The sequence below is a fragment of the Protopterus annectens genome, chromosome 11.part0 (assembly GCF_019279795.1).
Source record: "Protopterus annectens isolate FY-2018-M chromosome 11.part0, PAN1.0, whole genome shotgun sequence".
NCBI lineage: Eukaryota > Metazoa > Chordata > Ceratodontiformes > Protopteridae > Protopterus > Protopterus annectens.
The window spans coordinates 1,549,944,976-1,549,968,143 of record NC_056745.1 but is presented as its reverse complement, the minus strand read 5'-3'; the positions used below and the strand labels follow the sequence as shown (position 1 = coordinate 1,549,968,143).

The 23,168-nt window shown below is 43.3% G+C and overlaps 1 protein-coding gene across 1 annotated transcript in view; it reads left to right on the top strand.

The window, feature by feature from the left end:
* TASOR2 (transcription activation suppressor family member 2) overlaps positions 1-23,168 on the top strand; it is a 2,454,942-nt gene that overhangs the window by 1,232,480 nt on the left and 1,199,294 nt on the right. Inside the window, exon 17 of the mRNA XM_044088824.1 lies at positions 16,238-16,634. Coding sequence (XP_043944759.1) covers positions 16,238-16,634 — 397 coding nt within the window. The remainder of the gene's footprint in view (positions 1-16,237; positions 16,635-23,168) is intronic.

The following is a 23,168-nucleotide window of genomic DNA, read 5'->3' as shown; positions in this document are numbered from 1 at the left end:
ATGGAGGATAAGGCAAAATCAATGCAGACAGTCAAAGATTTCCTACAGGTACAACCCCCTCACTTCAGCAGAAACTGGCCAACCAAAAATTGGTCCTTTCCAGCCACTGACAGGCCTCAGAGGGGTAAATACAGGTGCCCAAGGGGCAGAGGACAACCACAAGCTCAGTATAAACCTCGCCAATGGACCACTCCAACCCAGAAGGGAGGAGAAGACAGGTCTCAAGCCACCAGAAGGCAAACTCAATGACTTGCACCTCAACTGGCCAAACAAAGCTCTTTTGTCAGCCCCCCTGGGGGGAAAACTAGCATTATTTGTAGACAACTGGCACATGGTCACAAAGGACAAATGGGTCCTGGACATAATTTTACGAGGATACAGATTCCACTTTCGCACTTTGCAATAAAAAGAGGAATGACAAACCTGCCACAAAATCAAAGGGCAGAGGCTCAAAAGCAAATTACAGCTCTCATGGCCATGAGAGCCATTCAAAGGGTACCAACCCAAGAGCAAGGCCAAGGATTTTACTAAAGACTATTCCTGGTACCCAGGAAGGAAAATGCTTGGAGACCAATTCTGGACCTTTCAATTTTAAACACTTACTTACAAGTTCCCAAATTCAAGATGCTAACTCTACAGCAGCTACTTCCCATGTTGGGCAAGGAAGCATGGCTGGTAACGTTGGACCTCAAGGAGGCATACCTGCATGTCCCTATCAGACAAAGTTGCAGAAGATACCTCCGTTTCATTGCAGGTTCAACCCATTATCAATTCTCTGCACTGCCCTTTGGCTTATCTACTGCGCCCAGAGTATTCACAAAATGCCTGGCACCAGTAATTGCATACTGCAGACAGAGGAATTCAAATATATCCATACCTGGACGACTGCCTCATCCCAGCAGAAAGAAAAGACATTCTCATACAACATCTGGCTTTTGTGAAGCTTCTACTAAATTGCCTGGGGTACACAGTAAACGAACAGAAATCAAAACTAGTACCCTCACAAAAAATGACATTCCTGGGTGCCAGCTTGGACACAACGGCCCAGAAGGCTTATCTTACACCAGACAAGCAATTACAACTGACTCAATACTTCAAGACAATGGCAACAAAGACCCAATTAACTGCAAGAAAAATTCTGCAGGCTTTGGGTTCCATTGGGTTTCATGGCATCTTGCATTCTGATAATACCATTTACAAAAATGCATATGAGGAAATTACAATGATACCTAAAAAGCATATGGTCTCATCACAGCCACAGCTTAGACACAGTGATATCTCTCATTCCCTGCCTTCAGCAGGAATTTCTCTGGTGGGCACAGGCATGTCACCTCAACAAGGGTCAGCCTTTCACCTTGCCCCCACCCAGGCAAACTATCAAAACAGATGCTTCAGACTACGCCTGGGGGGCTCACATGGCAGGGAAATGCATTCAAGGCCTATGGACTGCAGAACAAAGAAAACTGCACATAAACCAAAAAGAGATGCTTGCTGTACAGAAAGCTGTGACAGCCTTCAAGGATCTACTACAGCCTGGACAACTGCCAATAAAGACGGACAACACCACAGTAATGTGGTACATAAACAAACAAGGGGGCACACATTCCTACCCTCTTTGCAGGCAAGCAATAATCTCATGGAACACAGCTCTGACCTACCAAGCTCAGTTACAAGCTCACTTCCTGCCAGGACAGAAAAACACATTGGCAGACAACCTAAGCAGAAACATCAAAGATCCCCACAAGTGGAAGCTAGACCCACAAATATTTGCAATGATAACTCAAAGATGGGGCCTACCAAATATAGACCTGTTTGCCAGTCCTCAAAACTACCAGCTGACAAAATTTTGTACAAGGACATTCCACCAACAAGCATGGAAAGTGGATGCTCTCTCCTTCAGTTGGAAGAACCTGACAGCATATGCCTTTCCTCCATTACCTCTTCTCACAAAGGTACTTTTGAAGGTCAAAAAGGAGAAACCTCGAATGATTCTCATAGCCCCAGACTGGCCGCACCAGCACTGGTACCCACTACTGAAGAATATGGCTCACAGCCCACCATGGATATTGCCTCAGTTACCTCATTTGCTCATACAGCAAGACAAGCAGATTCTACACAACCAGATCAAAACCTTAAACCTGGCGGCATGGCAAATCAATTAAGTAGCCAACCAGCTCCTCTTTCTCAAACAGTACTGGATGTTATTCTAGAAGCCAGGAGGCCAAGCACCAGGAAAGCTTACTCGGACAAATGGAAAAGGTTTTCTGCTTGGAACCAAGCTAAAGGCCTAGATACAACTCGGCCTCATATGCCTCACATTCTGCAGTATTTAACTGAGATGTTACAAAAAGGACTTTCCTTCTCCTCAATTAAAATCCATGCTTCGGCTATTTCAGCTCACTACGACACGAATCCACCTTTATTTTCAAATCCACTCGTAAGGCAGTTCCTCAGAGAGGCAAAAAACATTAGACCACCTAGAAGAGCTCCTACGCCTACATGGGACCTCAACTTTGTTCTAGAAAAGCTAACATTACCTCCCTTTGAACCAGCTTTTTCTGCAGACCTTCAGTTCCTATCTTGGAAGACTGCCTTGCTCCTGGCAATAACTTCTGCTAGAAGAGTTTCAGAATTACAGGCACTTATGGCAGTGGAACCTTTCCTCATTTTTCATCAAGACAGAGTCTCTACAAAGTAATCCTTTCTTCATGCCTAAGGTGGTTTCCAGCGTAGCTTTAAATCAAACCATCCATCTACCCACCTTCTTCCCCAATCCACAGAACAAAGGTGAGAGACTCCTACATTCCTTGGACATTCACAGGCAGCTTCGATATTACTTGGATAAGACTAAGGCTTTCAGAAAAACTGACCAGCTCTTTGTTTCCTATGCTACAGCTTCTCTAGGGATGGCCATTTCCAAGCAAACCATTTCTAAATGGATAGGCCATTGCATACGATTCTGCTATACCCATCATGGGAAACCAGTTCCTCCTTCCATTAGGTCCCACTCTACCAGGGCTACAGCTACCTCTACAGCCTTTCTCAGGGGGGTTCCTACCAAGGACATTTTAGAAGCTGCTACTTGGAGTTCTGTACACACCTTCACCAAACACCATCATTTGCCTCTTTACTCTAAGTCCAGGGCAGGTTTCGCCACAGCAGTCCTGCAGGGGCTCATTGACTCCTCTAACCTTCTCTAATGCCTCCACCATACCTTAGCTTTGGGCTCAACCCAAGTGTGATGACTGCAGCAGGGTAACACGATGAACATAGTACAGTTTTGTACCTACCATAAATGTAGATGTTTGAGTGTTCACCCTGCTGCAGTCCAGGTTACCCTCCCTCCAACCCCTCTGATTTACTGGTTAAACCTCTGCTATGCCTTACTGATGTATTTGCTTATAGCTGAAGGTTTTTTTGTCTGTTCACTGTTCTCACTTTCTGGTACTAATTTGGATCACCTTTTTGGGGGGACCTGACATCTGGGGCAAGAAAAACTGAAGAAAATGGCGTTGGTTGCAATATATGTACCCCTGGCGCATTGACGTCAGGGATGAAGCAACAGCAACCGACGTTGGACCAAGACTTTGGAAATCCGGCCGACTGCGGGACCGCCTGACGACAGGATAACCCAAGTGTGATGACTGCAGCAGGGTGAACACTCGAACATCTGCATTTATGGTAGGTACAAAACTGTACTTTTCTACCTTTCTTATAAGGGTATCTTGCTAATACCATTGTTGGTGTTTTGAACTTTCTTTGCTGTTATGTTTTGTTTAAAAAAAAAAAAAAAAAACTTACTATTTCTCCTTGCTGTTACTGTTTGTCTTGTTCCTGTTCCATGTTGGAGAAACCCACAGGGTTTAAGAAGGGCACTCCTTGTGGGCATAAAATCCCTAATTCGCATGCCCATGAGGAGTGCGTGCATTGTTTAGGGGACTGATCATCTGGACACCACTTGTAAGATTTGTGCGACATTTAATCCCAAGGCCTTAGCTGATCATCACAGTAAACTTGTATTGAGAGGACTTTTAACCGGCTGCTACTTCTTCAGTGGCTCAGACCCCCTCTTCTTCTTCTCCTTTCAGCTTTTCCCAGTTAGGGGTCGCCACAGTGGCTCAACTGTTCACTCATGAAGTTTTACAGTGTTGAGTTGCCAGCCCGGCGCCCAACTTTCCACAGAAAGCACACACATGCACTCATGCCTAGGGCTAATTTAGAGTATCCAATCCACCTGCAGTGTGTGTTTGGGATGTCGGAGGAAACCCACACGACCACCGGGAGGACATGCAGACTCCACACAGAAGGCACCCCAGCCCAAGATCGAACTGGAGAACCTCTTGCTGTGAGACGGCAATGCTAACCGCGGCACGCGGCTGCTCTAGGGGCTCAAACCCCTTTTAAATACAGTAAATCAGCTCCCCTGGAGCATAGAAAGTGCTCTTCTTCAAAGTCCCCCGGGTCTTCTTTGGAGCCTCCTTCAAAGTCCAGAAAGACTTAGGATCCTATGCCTTTGGATCCTAAGCCCGGACCATTGGATCCAAAACCTTTGGATCTGAGATCATCATCTGCAGTCATTACAGTAAGCTGTATCCCTGTACCTTCAGATCCTAGAGTCTCGGATCCTAAACAGAATACTATCTGTAGGCACACTACACCGGAGTATGCTATAAAGACCATTTCTCGTACTTCTCCTTCTCCAATCCGCTTCGTGGTTTCGGGGTCCAAGGATCCAAGATCCAAGATCCCCAAGGGGTCCTGTGTTGGATCCGAGGAAAGCCTCTTCTTCAACTCCTGACTATTTCCTTGAGCAGTTCTGCCCCTGCGCCTTTGGATCAGAATGGGTCTCAGAGCTGAAGTGTCAGCATTGGATCCGAAGGAATGGGCTTGGCTCAGATCGGATTTTGTTAGATCCGTCCATTCCTCTCAGAGCCTTGGCCCTCAACAATTCGGATCCAGTTCTGCCTCCGAGGTCAAGATCCTGGGGGGTTCCAGGTCCGTCTTCCTTGAAAGTCTCGGCTCTGAGGAGGCAGGTTGAAGTTTCTTCTAGTCCCTGTGCCATTGAGGTGATAGAAAGGGCCTTTTCTCTCCACAGAGAACTGCCCTATCGTATCTCTGCTCCAACAACCTTTCCCCAATTTGGTCCTAGCTCAGTCGCACAGGCCTGTTCCACAGGGACAGCCAGAATCAATAAGTGACCAGCCAGTTCCTGTAGAGGAACTTCACCTCTCTTCTAAGACTTCACTTGAACATCCCACAGAGAAAGTTCATCAGAAGAGAATGGGTAAAAGGAGGCACGTTGACTCCCCTTTGGAGTCTTTCACAGAGGATACTGATTTTGATGAAGAAGAGGGAAGAGGGTCCCCCAGGTAACCAACTGATGACATCTTCTCTGAAGATATCTTGGAGATCTTGAAACAGAAAGGTGGTTAGTCTTCCCAAAACCCCTCCCCAGAGGAATCTCTATTTTTGGAGGCTTTTGTTTCTGGCCCATCTACGTCTTGGGTTATCCTCCCAGTGGATTAAGTTATTGATTTAGTTGCCCGTCGGGCTTGGAAGGAGCCAGACACTGTTGAACCCATTCTGTAGAGATCCGATAAGTTTTTGGCACTCCCCATATGCCTCTGGAGGAATGGTCACCGCGTTAATCTTAAAAGAACCCTGAGATTTGAGGAACCATATCTTCTTACCGCCTTTGATTTCTACAAAAAGACTCACTGAGGCATAGAAAATTGATTCCTATGGCAGACAGTCTGTCTTTCTCACTGCGGGCCAGTGTCTCTAACTGATGGCTGAAATAGAGAAGTGCCATCAAAGGGGGCATTAATAAAAGACATCTTAAAAGGTTCTGCAAAGTCACAAAGCTACATCCAGGCATGTCTCCTTAAGGCAATGCTGGAAATGGCTGCTCATGAGGTGCCTTCAGCTGTGTCACAGATCAACCTCATCGAAGCATTGGATATGAACAAAGCAGTGGCCAACTGACAGGATATTCTTTTGAAGTCCTCAGCAGACATGGATTCAGACAGTATTTGAAAGCTCCTTGGTCAAATCTCTCTGAAGCGGAGAGAACTCAGTGCAAAAATTGCAGAGGCAAAAACTCTCTTTCCAAACCTATCCAATGCTCTAGATTCCCTGTTAGGTGGATGGACAGTAGAGCTCTGTTCTGCTAGCTCCTTCTTGGTGGCTGCTGCCACCATCATAGCACCTACTGGGACGTAGTAGGTGCTATGATGGTGGCAGCAGCCACCAAGAAGGAGCTTCAGAGAGATTTGACCAAGGAGCTTTCAAATACTGTCTGAATCCATGTCTGCTGAGGACTTCAAAAGAATATCCTGTCAGTCGGCCACTGCTTTGTTCATATCCAATGCTTCGATGAGGTTGATCTGTGACACAGCTGAAGGCACCTCATGAGCAGCCATTTCCAGCATTGCCTTAAGGAGACATGCCTGGATGTAGCTAATACGATTATCCAGTAAGATTTCATTGTACAAATTTAGGACTCGAGATAACTTGACTGAAGGGGAGAGAAAGGTATTAGCTGAACTAACTGATAATACTGATATAAGAGTCATGAAACCAGATAAGGGGGAAGGGGTGGTGTTATACAATTCTTTAGATTATGTTAATGAAATGTACAGGATACTATATGATATAGGAAATGATGAAACCATTTCTATTAATGAGATAATCATTGGATATAAATAAGTAGATCTATGTTTAGAGGAATTCGTACTGGATAATTGTATTACTCTTGATATGTACAATTATACGAAAATAGAGTATCCTACTCTAGCCACCATAGCAGGCATACCTAAAATTCATAAAAATATCAAACAGCCTCCATTCCGCCTCATAGTATCTGGTAGACATTCTAAGACTTATCCATTAGGTGTGGTCATTGACAGATGGCCGAAACCTGTATACAATAATATTACTCACTTAATCAAAGATTCTTGGTCTTTTTTGTCCATATTGACCGTTAATGTTTGGAAAGAGAATATCATCTTTATCACCATTGACGTTATAGATTTAATTTCATGTATTCCCAAACAACAGGGGGTAGATGATTTTTGTAACAGCTTGAGGAAATTCTCTAACCTGGAATGGGATAAGATAAATTTAATTATGGATCTAATGTCCCTGGTATTAGAACATAATTATATACATTTTGAAATAGAGAATTTTAAACAGATCAGGGGAGTAGCTATGGGGGCAGCTTGTGTCCCCATATTCGCTAACCTTGTCATGCTGGAATGGGAAACAACTAAATTATTCTGTAGTAGTCACTACAATCATATAACATATTATTCCAGGTTTTCGAACAATATTTTTCTATTGTGGGATGGTGATATAGAAAGTATTCAACTAATTTTTGAATAGTTCCAGCACATTTCTAAAATTCACTTACACATGTAGTTCCATGGGTATCCCATATTTGGACACATACATTTCAAAGTCTAACACTGGCTTTCGGTCAAATATATTTAGAAGAAACACATTTTCTAATAGTTATTTAGAATATAGTAGTAATCACCCCAGGAATATGATGAAGAACATCTTTAAAGGCCAATGTATTAGAGCAGCGCGTATGGCATCCAGTTATGAGGATATGACAGAGGAAATCAACTACATCGGTACTATGTTTAAATCTAGAGGCTATCCCACCCATATGCTGAATGATGTCACCAAATATGTAGTGAGTGAATGGGGAAAAAAATACCCTCCTCTACTAGGGAAAGAATTAGTCAAAAAGCTTGAGACACTGGAGAAAAATAACATTGTACAGTATAACAGAGCATGTGTTTTAGAATGTTCTTATGTAAATTACATCAAAAACATAGTGAGACAAAACTGGAATATTTTGGTAGTGGACCAAGATATAAAGAAATTATTGGGTGAAGTACCTATATTTGTACACAAAATGGGAGTTAACTTAAAGAAAAAATTAGAATCTGGACCTTTGATAAGAATAAAGAACGAACTGGAGGCTAAGCTCTCTCAACTCAGTACTGGCGAAACCAGTCAGGAGGAGAAGGAAACCGCACTCACTACAATTTCAGTCTCTCACAGACCTACCACGACAGCAAACCAAACACATAAACACACAAAAACATACTCGGAGGCTCTAAATAAAAATCTGCCTAAGCAGCAGAGACCTCCAAAGCAGACACCCAAGCAACCGCTACCCCAAAACAAAACACATAGCTCACAAAGTCAGTGTGCCGAACAGTCGCAGCCCTTAAGGCTAAACAATACACCTGATACACTTGTAATAGGTGACTCTATAGTCAGGCACACTGATGTCCCGCTCACCAGGCTGAACAAGGAGAAGGTCACGGTGAGCTTATGACTCCGTCATTGTCCATGCTGGTGTGAATGACCTGAGACGTACCTCCCTGGACTACATGAAAAGAGACATAGAGGAGCTGTCTGAGCATGTAGCCCTGGCCGGTATGACCCTGACCTTGAGTAGCATCTTACCTTCACCAAGAATGATGCCACAATATGAAGACAAGATGATCAATTTCAACAATTGGCTTAAGTATTGGTGTCATTCAAAGGGGATCCAATGCCTGTCAGCCTGGGATGACATGCTCGACAAGCCACGATGCTTCGCTAGGGATGGCTTGCACCTGTCACCCCTGGGCTTTCGGATATTGGCAAAGGCTCTTGCTACCCCCGTAGTGCCTTTTTTAGGCAAGGCTCAAAAGACAAACCCACCTCCATAGGTTTCACAAGGGATAAGAAACTAAGAGTAATGCTACTCAACGCCAGAAGTCTAAACCTCAAGATGCACGCACTCGAAACTCTCCTTAGCATGGAGAACATCAATATCTGGGCAGTAACAGAAACCTGGTTCAAGGCTCCCGAGTGCACCCCAGCACTACCAGGTTATACCTCATACCATGCTTTTCGGCCCCAAAACTTGGACCGAACCACAAAAGGAGGGGGAGTATCAATATTCGTCAAAGATACCCACACCTCCAGGTTGGTGGCACAGCATGAAGCATCAGAGACTATCCATGTGCAACTAACAGTGGGTAAAACTGCCTTCCAGTTTATAGCCTACTACAGACCACCCTCCCAAATCCAGGAACCCCACTTGGCCTTCCTGAGAACACTGGAAAATAGGAAGGTCTCTCCAAACACCATTATATTGGGCGACTTCAACTACCCAAACATAGACTGGGAGCATTACTCTAGCTCCAACACCCTAGCCCAAAGGTTCCTAGAATTTATAAACGCAAATGCTATGGAACAACTTGTTACCACTCCCACAAGAGGGGAAAACGTACTGGACCTGATCATCACCAACATGGGGACTTTGTGCTCCAGACCAGAAGTGTATCCCTCACTGGTAAGATCGGACCATAAACTAATCTTACTGGATATTCACATCCCGACTCCACCCCCTGCCCTGAAAACCACAGTGAAAAACTTCTCTAAAGCAAATTTCACACTCCTCAAAACCAAGGTGGAATCCTTCAAAGCCCCCAGACCTGTGGAAAATACGGCCCAGACCGCAGAATCCTTTATAAACGCATTCTATGAACACCTTCAGGAATGCATGGATCATGCAATCCCAAATAAAACCAATACCCAATCCTCCAAAGGCAGACGTCCTGTCTGGTGGACCCCAGCCATAAATAAACTATACAATAGAAGGAGGAAGCTACTACATGATAGAGCAAAATCCCAAAAAGGGAAGGCATCTCTGATCAGTATTAGTAAAAAACTACGGGCACTCATAAAATCGTCTAAGGCCAGCTTCGAGAGAAAAATTGCATAGGACACTAAGGATAATCACAAGGCTTTCTTTAGTTATGTTAGGAACCTGGGTGGGAATTCCCAGATATGCTCAGAATTAGTCCAAAATGACATAAAATACACCGAACCCACAGACATTGCCAACATCCTAGCTGACAGGTTCAGCGCAAACTCCCCCCCCCCCCAAAAGGGCAAACATCTATCCCAGCAGAGTGCTGCCCCCCTGACATCTCAGATGCTCAGGTAAGAGCTGCCCTCTCCAAAGCAAAAAACACAGCATCAATGGGACCAGACGGTGTCCCGGGCTGCGTCCTACATGAACTCCAAGAAGAGCTAAACCCAAACATAAAACTACTGTTCAGTCTCAGCCTTACTACAGGATATGTACCCAAAGAGTGGCATACAGCAACAGTGGTCCCTCTCCACAAAGGTGGTGCCTCAACGGATCCTGGAAACTATTGCCCCATAAGCCTGACTAGCGTGGTCTGCAAAGCTATGGAAAGGATCATCATGGACCTCATAAATAAAGATATTGGGGACCTACAGACACTGGATCCTACCCAGTTGGGCTTTGTTAAGGGCAGATCCTTCCTCTTAAACCTGGTTGATTTCTTTGAAACAGTCACCAAGGCCATTGACGAGGGGAAGGTGGTCCACACAGCCTACCTGGACCTCGCAAAAGCCTTCGATACAATACCCCACTCGGGCATTATAGATAAGCTCACCAGCTTAAATATAAACCCCTATGTCACTAGATGGGTTGCAAACTGGCTCAAGGACAGAACCCACATGGTTAGAATTGCTGGAGCCATGTCAGACTCCAAACCAGTTACAAGTGGCATCCCACAAGGCTCAGTCCTGGGACCTCTCTTGTTCGGTATATATTTCTCGGAGGTACAGGCCAACACGGAAGGACTGTGGCTGACCAAGTTCGCAGATGACTGCAAACTGGGCACCATAATCGACTCTCCAGCCGACACAAGCATCCTCCAAAAGGGCCTCATAGAAACAGACAACTGGTGCCAGAGCCATGGCCTCAAGCTAAACACCAAAATGTGTATAGTCATCCCCTTTGGCAAAAACAAAGTGCCCACAAATTACCATATAGGTGGTAATCCGTTAAGTACAGAAGAAGTAATTAGGGACCTGGGGACCCAAGTTGATGGCAATCTCTCATGTGACAACCACGTGGCCAAAGTGGTTAGAAAAACATTTTATATAGCCCACCTAATCATGAAGGGATTCACATCTAGATCAGGGGAGGTCATCATGCCTCTTTACTCATCCCTCATCAGGCCCATAATTGAGTACAATGCCCCTTTGGGATGTACCTTACCAGACACCTGCAGCAACTGGAAAGCCTCAAAAGTACCTCACCAAGAGGATCAAAGGGCTCAAACAGATGCCATATGCTGCCCGGTTAAAGAAACTCCAGCTCTACTCAGTGGCATACCGCCTGCTCAGAGGCAATCTGTGCCTGATGTATAAAGCCGTGTCCAACCCGGAATTAATGGACATGCTGCACCTCAGAAAATCCAAATCCCATCGAGCTACGCACTCGAGAAACTTGAACCTCAGCACTGAAATAAATAGGACATGCTGGAGGGACAGATTCATAACCCAGAGGCTCCCTTCACTCTGGAATAAAATCCCAGTCCAGGTTAGGCAGAGTCCCTTATTGACTCTCTTCAAGAGGAATCTTGATGAGTGGATGGGAGATCGTAGGTTTACCCCAGGTATCACTTCTGTGTCACTGTTAGACAGAGGCACAGTATACTAACCTCGAAAAAGGGCATAGCAAAATTAATTTAAAATGGGTGGCGAAAGCCAAACACACTCTGGCTAGGCTTATAAATGCCCTAGGGCAGATAGCCTAGTATGAACCTATGAACAAGGTAAATATACTAGAAAATGTGGTAGTTGTAAGCAATGTTACACAATTATAGACACTGAGGGAATAGTATTGGATAATGTCACTAGAACTATGATTAAGTTCAAACAAGGGAATTGTAATAGTAGAAATGTGATATATCTTCCTAAATGTATGTCATGCACTAGTTACTGTATAGGGAGGACAGAACGTCAGTTTAAAAAGAGAATATATGACCACCTGTATAGTATTAGAATCGGGGATACAAACAACGCACTATGCAGACATATATAGCAAGACATGGTGAAGCACATATTTTCAAATTCGGTATAATTGACCAAGTTATAGCAGAACCAAGAGGGGGAAATATAATGGCTCAATTTAGCAAAAGAGAAATAACATGGCAAATTCTTACAGACGCAGCTAGAGAACCAGGGTTAAACAAGTTTGTTTGTCTCTTTCGGCATTTCCCGGTTAGGGGTCGCCACAGCAGAACTCCAGTCTGCTAATGATTGGCAGTAGATTTTTACGTACTGGCTTGCCGTGCCTAACGCACAACCTTCAATGAAGGAACACCCATTCACACATTTCGCTACACAGAAGACGCTCTAACTGTGAATCGAACGGGCAATGTCTAACTGTGAGGCGACAACGCTACAGCAGCACCACCACCGCAGTAACCAGGGTTAGAGTATATCACAATAAAACCTATTTTGAAACTGCGATAGTATAGTGACAGATATGTTTAAAAGACATTTTATTACTATAGTCTCATCATAGAGTTGATTTTATGTTGAGAATGTTACATTTTGTATACATAAATACAAAAATATTTATCGGGTGACATATATATATATATATATATATATATATATATATATATATATATATATATATATATATATATACACACACACACACACACATATATTCAATGTAAAACTGATTTTTTTACAACCATCAGCCTACAATTATATGTATTGTAATATATAAATATATGTATTTTTATATGCACATCTATGCAGTTTTTTATATGCAGTTTGTTTATAAGAATATTTTTTTTATTATGAATGGACTTTAGTTCTATAGTATATATATGAAACCACATACTAGCCATAGTTGAGTAACTGTATTTTTATACATGATACAAATGATTATTGGATTAATACCAGTGAAATTCATTTTAACATTATTTGAATTTTATTGTAACTATGTTACTTTAAAAAGTTATGGTGGGCAGATTTTGGCACCAAAAAGTTTTTAAATAAACTGTTAGACCGAACTGTTAGGTATTCTGATGAAGTCCACTTTAGTGTGGATGAAAGCGCTTAATACGAACAAGTTTGTACAAGTTATGGTCTATTAAAGAAGTAATTTTGTACTTCTGCTTCGGATTTCATTTATTGTGCATCCATGATTTATTGATATCAGCGTTTTTCCTTTTTTTACCATAGCTGAGTATCTTTGTTGTCCATTTGTATTCTTACTCAACTTCCCTCGCACCCATCCCCCATCCAAAGCTTCTGGATTGAATAATTGGACTGTAATGGAACCTACAGTTCCAAGTTTGAGCCCTCTCTTTTTTTTATTCATCTCCTGTCTCTCTCTATACTATGGAGATTGGGCAGCATACTCTATTTGGGGCTTTGGTGATACAGCAGAACATTACAGGTACAGGGAGTAGCTGGATCCTAAGTCTGAAATAAATGTCTGAGTCAGATCCGAGGACTGCATCTGAGCCCATATGTTGAGTATGAATGAAAATACACAACATAAATATCTAGTTATGGTAAGAACACAACATTTACTTTTACTTTCTTTGGCCTCCTGTCTGAAGGATAAACTCCCTTAACTGTTTTTTATCAGCCTGATTGCTTGCATTCGTATGTTATGCTTAGGTGGAAAGCCCTTTTTGGGCTGTCTGAAAGCCCCTTTGACAAGGGCAGTAGCACCTCCACTTCCAATATTTGAAGGGTTTCTGTGCAGGAGATGTGTCATGCTGTAATAGTACCCGTAGCTCCAGTCAGCATTACTTCTTAGACCTGCTTTCAAAATCCAGAGCAGGATCTGCTAGGGCATGCTTTCCTGACTTTTCCCCACATATCTTTATAAGGCAGCTAAGTTTTTTTTAACTAAGCAGACTAAAGTTGTTATTTGTATTATTTTTGTTGTATGCAAGTGAGCCAGACCTTTTTTTAACCCAGGGAAATTACACCCCGCCATAGATGTTGCTGCTTGGATTGCCACTGCAAGTCATGGCTTCTACTGTTTTGTTAAAGATGCACACTCAAATGTCCAGATTGTGTAGCTGGGGCACACAGTAAATTCAAGAACAGGCATTGGCAAAGTTAGTTAACCTTCTTTCCTCCCTTAGTTACTTCTTGTGAATTATTCGAAAGGTGGAAGTCCCTGCTAAATTAGATTACCTTATAAATGTTGATTATTTTAGCATCTCTCATAACTACATCTTCAAGTGCATGTAAAAACAGGTTTGTCTTCTTGTTCCAGTCCCCTAGAGTAGGCCTGAGTAATAAATCAGTAATTTAAAATGAATTACTTTGAAGCCAATCAGTTATCTATAAATAAGTGTTCAGAAAACATTCACAAAGCAAGTTTTTGCAGAAACCTAATGCAACAGTTCTTGATTCCTTATTGAAATGTAATTACTCATGAAAAAGTATGTAGGACAGAGCCCTCTGCATCTCCTAAATATTGTAATTTGTTTCTGCAGTCATGCCCCATTGTAACAGTTACAAGAAATAAAAGAAATTCTTGACACAGTCTGGTATGATAAATGGAACACAAACATGTCAGTCATGAACTCGATTTTAAAGCACAGTGTGATTCTAAAAAGTGAATATCTTAGACTTGATCAACAGCACTATCCTTCTGCATTTAGCACTTTTAACAGCAATGTGTTACCACAAACGAGAAAAGGAGGACCAAGGGATTACTCTTCTATTTGAAGTCTTCACTTGAGGACTCCATGATTTCCCTTGTCACACTGTTACGAGCTGTGGCAAAAAAGAGCTATTTATGTAGGGAATATGGGTCTTTTTTATGGGCTGTCTATGAATGTGGGTGGGAAAAGGAAGTTTAGTGGAAAATTGTATTTTAGATGTGCAACTGGAGTTAGGGACACTTATAACAAGTAAGGGCTTCTGACTGAGACGTTCAAGATCGTAATAGGTATCTGTATAGGTTACACAAGGCCTTCACCAAGGATGATAACACATTATGAACAAAAGATGATTGACTTCAATAATTGGCTTAGTTTTTTGTTGTCTTTCAGTTTTTGTCAGCATAGGAGGACATGGTTAAGAAACCGCATTGCTTTGCAAAAGATCATCTGCACCTTTCTACCCTAGGCTGCTGAATATTGGCTAAAACTTTATCCAACCCTCAAGAGCCTTTTTATACAATGCCAAGTTGTCAGAACTACTGACATAGCAAATAAAACCCAAAGAAACCTAAAGGTGTTACTCCTAAGTGCTAGGAGCCTAAACAAGAAACCCCACACCTTACAAGCTGTCCTCACTTTAGAGTATGTAGACATCTGTGCAGTTGCCAAGACTTGGTTTAAATCTACAGAAGGTATTCAGGCAGTACAAGGCTTCAGTGCCTTTCACACATTTAGACCATCAGATCCACAGTCAGGGACAAAAGTTGGAGGAGTCTTAGTCTGTATTAGTAACAAGCATAACTCTAGATTGGTTCAACAGGATTATAACCTGGAATTTATACACATGCAAATCACCATAGACAAAGTCCCGTACTATACCCTAACAATCTATAGATTACCCTTTATATCCTTAGAATCGCATAGGTCATACCTAGACCTACTGGAGACACTCACCATTAAACCAAGTAAGTGCTTCATACTCACAGACACAACGATTCCTGAATTTTATTAACACAAATACCCTTGACCAAGTTGTGCACATACCCACCAGAAATGCAGATATAATGGACCTGGTACTTATCCCATCGATGTGAAGCAGAGTTCATCCCTAACCCTATTTAAGTGTAACATTGACCAGTACACAGGAAATCGGAAATTCACCCTAGGTCTTGTCCCCATGTCTCTTATAGACAGAGGTAGACAGTATTGTCTAAGTTAACACACACACACACACACACACACACACACACACACACACAAACACACACACACACACAATCTTTAGAAACTTCATAACATACCCCTCCTAATAAATGCCCATGATACATAGGAGCACAGTTGGGTTGGGTTGCATGTCTAAGTTTATAAAGGCCCTGCAGGCCTTTAGCCTAGTATGTACATATGAACGTGTGAAGACAAAGATTACGTAATTAATAACTTATCTCGAATCTGGAGCACACCTCCAAACTTCCAAGTTATTTCTAGCCCACCCCCCACTTAGCATGGCTAGCCACCAACTTAGCTCTTTTAATACTTTCCTTATCTTATACCTTGTTAAGCATAACCTTAGTCCCAAGTGACTTATTTTCTAAACAATAATGAATGTAAGTTTTTTTTTTCTATTCGTGCAAAGATAATAAAAGTACAGAAGGTTATAGCTGCTTTATTATAAAACTCTTGTGTTTTTTTCTTAGGCCATGGGACCAGAACCTTCAGAACAGTTTAAATGAAGTAAAGCTCATTTTGCACATGTGGATGGCTTTATTTTACACCAGGTCAAGTAAGATGCTCAGTGCTCCTAGTAGAAAAGTTGTTGAACACAATAATCCTGCAAAATTTGTGTCAATAAATAGTCTTTGTGACCCAGTTCAGTGGCCTCAGAATCATGATGACCAGCAGTGTCTCCCAGTAACAGTTTCTGACAGCGATGATGATGAGGGTGGAGATGCACTTCATATTGATGAGCAGTGTATCTCAGATTCCTTAGCATGTGATTCTGTTCTGACTGGGCAAAGTTTTATTTCTGATAACACCAAGCATCAACCCACTGAGCCAGAAGATTGTTCCAGTACTGTTAATCTTAAAGGCAAGGTAAGAAGGATTTAAGCTGTTGACCAATCCAGTTCATAATGTCCATTTTGTTTTTTAAATACTTTTGCATCAGTTGATCCTTTACTGCATTGCACATGCCTTGTATTGTTTTTGGGATGTGCTGTTTCTAGAATTACTTGTGTGAAAATGTATTGCTTACATAATATATTTAAAAAACATTAAATAAAGGCAGAGAGTTAGGATTTCTAACCTGATAGCATGAGCATCCTGCTGCATCTCATTTTGTTGCATGCTTGCCTCTAAATCTGGGATATTCTGGGAGTGCAGATTAAGAGATGATGTCCTCCTATTCCAATGTTGCAGCATTCATTTGGTGTGGGATTTTCCGCCTCAGGTGATCTGACATCGGCTCCTACACAAAAGCTTTTGCCTGGCTGTTGTAGGTGCATGGGACTTCACACATAGGGCCATAAACCAAGGACCATAAATGTGATGTTGGCACGCACAGACCTCAGAACTGTTCATCCGCAGATGTTGTCACTTCAGTCGTTCAGCTCCTACTAACGATTACTTCGAAAATTTAAGAACCCTGTTGGGTTTATTGTTTTTTTTTATCATTGATTGTGCTTGGTTTGCTGTAGTTCTTGGCCGATGTCAGCTAAAAAAAGGCAAATGTAATTGCGGCCAGCAGATACTGCACAAAGATTCCCACGATAAGTGTGTATTTTGTCTAGGTAGGGGACAAGACCATACATCATGTTCTATTTGCAAGTCCTTCATGCCCAAGATGCTTCGAAGTCGTTTGCCTGCATTAAATTTATATCTTGAGAACCAGCATCTGAAACGCCTAGCCCTTAGGATGGACCCGGAATCGGCCTACCAACCCGAACCACCCAAGAAGAAGGCCAAAGTTTCCAGGCCTATTCCTACTGCCACTCTGTTATCGGACGTCATGCCGGCTTCCGATATAGGGGCCAAGGAATACCTGATTTCTCAGACAGCTTCAATGGCTCCTGCAGAGACTGTTCAGCCGTCTTCACCAACCATCGTCAAGGGGGAACCTCTTGTTGTACAACTGACTGACTCCTCTCTTACTGCAGGCCGGTTTTCAATCCCTAGGCCGTCCCCAAAGCCTACTCCGTACAAGAAAAGACAAAACATATCACTCCTCCTTCTGAAGTACAGCCAAATTGGCAGTCTTTTACAAATTCTCTTATGCAGGCCTTTATGGCCCTTAGGCCCACAAGCCCTGCTCCTTCTACCATCCCTGTGCTCAGCCCTCACCCATCCTCTGTCTCTTCTCTCCAACGTCAAACTACTTAAGAGAGAGAAGAACAGCAATACCAATATGATTCTTCCTCAGAGGAATCAGTCTCTTATGTGTCTCAAATTGCTTCCCCTGTTGACTATTATTCCCCAGATGAAGACTCGTTGAAGGGGACTCCCCACCTGAAGATTTAACTTTTGGGGAGACTATAACTAAAATGAAGGAGTACTTCAAGTGGGACACTACCCTGATGCCTGATACCCAGAAGAGATATTTTTTGAATTACTGCAACTGGAGTCTCCCTCTCTTTCAGCAAGACCTCCTGTGCTCCCAGCCTTCCTGGACGCATTCAACTCTTTTTGTAAGAACCCTGACTCTCAACCCCCCAACCCCTAAAAGACCAGGCAGATTTTATAAGTTGCCTGATGACCAAAACTTCCTGGTAAAACCTCCACTGGTAGATCCCGCTGTCATTGCTGTGGCTCCTGACATACAAACTAGGCATGTTCCTTCTGCCTCTCTCCTACCCACAGATAAGGACAGTAAAACCATGGATAGACTGGGCAAAAAAGTGTATACTTCCTCCACCTTGGCTTCCAGAGCCATTAATTACCAAACACACATGGTAAAATTCACTCTGGACCTAGTGTCCCAGGCCTCTACCCTGCTACCCTCTACACCTGACTGTCCTACTAAGTCTGACATTGCATCAAAACTGTCCCTATCCACCTAAGTAGCCAGACACTCCATCAGGTGTATTTATGATGCAACAGAAGCCTCGGCCAGGTCTGCAGCTTCTGCATCTGCCCTACGCAGATATTCTTGGCTACGCCTACAACCTCTTCCATAGGATTCCAAATCCAAAATTATGGATGCTCCATTGGACCACAATCTACTTTTTGGCAAAAATTCAGCTGAGTTCTTCAAAAACTTGCAAGAGAAAAGCAGAGAGCTGCAAGACATCAAATATTTGCTGGTGTCCTCCTTCCCTAAGTACTACAGGAGTTATCCTAAAAAAACTTCCTTTGTCAGGAGGATGCCATTCACTTCTCATCCCTTCTCCTCCAGACCGAGAAGAGGATCTAGGAGACGGCCTTACTCCAGTCCAACTAACAAACATCTCTCCTCCAAACAGCCCTTTCCCAACAGAGGGGCCCCTCATCAGCATGACTGCCTTGCCCACCTTCCCTTGTCTGCCCGCCAACTCCACTGCCTCCCCTTTTGGAAAACCATCACTTCAGACCAGTGGGTACTTTCCATCATTCAAAGAGGATACTTCCTATCTTGGAAAGAAAAACAAAGGCCAAAACACATTCCCTTCCCACCAAAAAAAACAGCTCCACCTATTCCCACATATTTTGCAGGAGTTCTCTCCCTAGGAACTATAGAACCAGTCCCTGTGGGCCAGGAAGGAAAAGGATTATATTCTCGTCTGTTCCTAATCCCAAAAAAGGATGGTCCTTGGAAACCCATACTAGACCCGTCCTACCTAAATCGGTTTCTAAAAGTTCCGTCCTTCACGATGCTTTCTCTGCAGACTCTCCTGCCCCTGATACCACCCCACGCCTGTATGGTCACTCTGGACTTAAAGGAAGCTTATCTCTACATTCCTATCATGCCCTCCCAAAGACAATTCCTGAGATTTACTGGAGTTTCTCACATTTTCAATTTACAGCCTTGCCCTTTGGCTTATCTGCCGCTCCAAGAGTGTTCACAAAATGCCTGGCTCCTGCCATTGCATTTTGCTGAACCAAGGGCATCCAAATATACCCTTATCTGGACGACATTCTTCTAGCGGAATCAGAAACCATGCTCCTAAGTCACCTAAAATTCACCATGACCATCCTGCACAACTTGGGATTCACCCTAAACCTTCCAAAATCTTCTTTGCACCCACAGCAGGACAAAGTTTTCCTGGGATGCAGGATCAGATCAGATTTGACGAGATCCTACACAGGACAAAGTGCAGTCTCTCTCAACTCACTTCCAAGACCTTCTGGGGGTATCCCACCTTTCCACAAGGCAGTTCCTACAAGTTCTGGGACTCATGGCAGTCATGATCCCCATGCTCCCTCTAGCCAGGTTGCACATGAAAAAATTACAGTGGGACTTAAAGAATGTATGGTCTCAGCACCAAAACTCCCTAGACAAACAAATCCCCCTTCTGACCTGTTTAAAGTCAGAATTGAGGTGGTGGAGCCAACAAATCCTCTGCAACCAAGGCATCCCCCTACAGCTTCCTCCCCTACTCAATCCATGCACACAGATGCATCACATCTAGGGTGGGGGGTGACTCTAGGGGGTTACAGGGTGCAAGAATCTTGGACCCCTACCCTTCAAAAACAACACATCAACATCCGGGAGATGACTGCAGTCTTGCAAGACCCTTCATGCCTTCCTTCCCACTCTTCAACCAGGCCTTCACATTTTTACAGACAGTACCACAGGGAGGGACAAAAACCTACCTCTTATGCAGGATAACCCTTCAGATTTGGGAGCTAGCCACCCAACACAATCTCTTCCTGCAGGACTTGTACATCCCCTCTCAGGAAAACAAACAAGCAGACTTGCTTAGCAGAACATCCTGTTACCTTCACGAATGGATGCTAAACAGGGAAAACTTTCTAGACATAGTCCACCGGTGGGGCATACCTCAAGTGGATCCTGTTTGCCTCCCCCCAGAACAGACAACTAAGCAAGTTCTGCAGCAGGGATCACATTCCATCAGCCTGGAGAGTGAATGCTTTCAGCTTTCCTTAGAAGGGGGATGTTCCTCTATGCACCCCCCCCCTTCCCACTGATACAAAAGGTCCTTCTGAAAATCAAGAAGGACCAACTGAAAATCTAGCTGGTGGCTCCCTACTGGCCAAGGCAAAACTGGATGTTCTTCGTGTTTCACTGTTGCAGTCATTACATTTGGGTAATCTGCTGACAGGTTGCCCTCAGTCTGCCTGAATAACAAAGTCTTGGGTCCTGCATCGGTTGCTGTCTCTTCTTCCATGACGTCAGGTCGTCAGGTGTATAAAACATGCAGCCAACGCCATTTTAATCAGTCTTTCTTGCCGCGCGGTACCCGAAGCAGAAGCAGTTCGCAAGTGCCGGTCGGCCAACTCCTGAAATTTTCATTTTCGAGTTTCAGAACCGAAGTCTTCAACCTAAAGCTAAGTATTCCATTGAGGAAACTTTTTCTTGCTCCTTACCGATGTCAGTAAAAGTTAATAATTGTATTACTTGTCGGAAGCAAATACCTCATAAGGATTTTCATTTGTACTGCATTCCTTGCCTAGGCCCTGAACATAACGTGCCTTGGTGTCAGTTTTGTGCTAAATTTAACCAACGCACTATTAAGCGTCGGTATATTTTTGCTTCGAAATATTTTGGCTCAAGATTTAACTATCCAGAAATGTCATCTGTTAGCAATCCGACTACTGGAATTCACAAAAAACGCAAAGAAAAAGACAGAGACAAACCGTCAAGGTCCAAAACCGATGATAAAGCTTCTCCTAAGCCAGTCGCCGGTTCACCGGTACTCACTGAGACGCTTTCGCAGCCCCTGATGCCCGTTACTTTTGATTTGCAGGTCTCTACCGAGACCCATATGCCGTGAGACACTTAGTATTGAACCCGCAGATGTCTCTCCCTTAGATGGGTCTGGAGCCGCTGAGCAGGCACTGGCTTCTAGGTGTGTTTTCAGGCCTGAAGATTTGTATATTAAACCGACGCCATCATCCAAAACAAGGTCAAAACCAATTTCTATGTCTAAAAAAACAACGCATGGGCCACATGTTCAGGACCCTATGCCTAAAAAGCAAACAATCAAAATGGCTGAGGATTTAATTACCTTGATCAGGGGTTCCGAACCCCCTCCTGCTAAGAGGCCTAGGCAAGGCACTGATTATGAATCTTCAGATCAGGTTTCCATTTCTTCTGATTCCTGTTCTGATCAGGAATTTTCTATCCCCCCTTATGAGGACTCTGATGCAGAAGAATCCCTCCCTTCTGCTTCTCCTCCTGAGGATTTTTCTTTTGGAGAAACTTTGCATACCTTAAGGGAACATTTTCATTGGGAGAGTCAGGATTTTTCAGAATCCAAAAAGAGGTTTAGGGATTTCCTCCTTCTTCCTCAGCATAGGCCTTTGGCTATACCTCCTGTTTTAGGCATTGTTGATGATGTTTTCTCAGAATCCAGCATGGCTCCTGATTCCCTGCCTCCAGCTCCTAGTAATTCAGACAGATATTACAGGGTTCCTTACTCCCACAAATTTCTTTTTAAAAACCCTACTGGTGATCCTGAAACAATTTCTCAGGGCCGCAAGGGTGTTAAGGCTTCTACTGCTAAAATTCCTACCCCTTCTGATAGAGACTTCAGGACACTGGATAGATGAGGTAAGAAGGTTTACACATCTGCAACCCAGGCTATCAGGGCTTTAAACTGTCAATTTCATATGCTTAAATATCAGCAACTTGTCATGGGCTTACTGAAACAGAAAATGATGTTGATTTCTGACTGTGTGGAAGAGTTACAGGATTTATTGCATTCAGCTGAACAAGTTGGAAAGCATACTTTGCAATGTGGTTTTGATTCCTTGGAGGCCTCCTGCAGGGCCGCCGTAACTAGATCTGTGATAAGAAGGCATGCTTGGCTCAAGGAGCAAAATCTGCCTGATCATGTTAAAGCAAAATTGTTGGATGCTCTTTACAACAGGACAGTCTATTTGGTAATAAGGCAGAAGAAGTTTTGAAAAAGATGGAAGACAAAGCTAAATCTATGCAAACTGTAAAGGATTTCTTACAAGTGCAACCACCCAGGTTCAGTAGGCACTGGCCTACTAAGAATTGGTCCTTTCCAGTACCAAACAGAGTCACTCAGGCCAAACCCAGACACTCCAAAGGCTCCAGGTTTCAGTCACAAGGAACTTACAGAACAAAACAATGGGGTGCCTCCACCTCCAAATCTGGAAGTAGCAAGGCACCCCCCTACGGTAAACAGTCTCAATGACTTTCCTCTACCATTTCCAAACACGTATCTTTTGGCAGCCCCTTTGGGGGGAAAATATCACTTCATGCACAAAACTGGCATCTAATTACCCAGGACAAATGGGTCTTAAATATAGTATCCCAGGGATACAGATTTCATTTCCACACGTTGCCAATTCCAAACGGATGGCCAGATCTGCCTCCAAATCAGTGGGCAGATGCCCAGAAACAAGTTATGTCCCTCATGGATATGGGGGCTATTCAACCAGTACCAGAAAAGGGAAAAGGACAAGGTTTTTATTCAAGACTTTTCCTGGTACCCAGAAAAG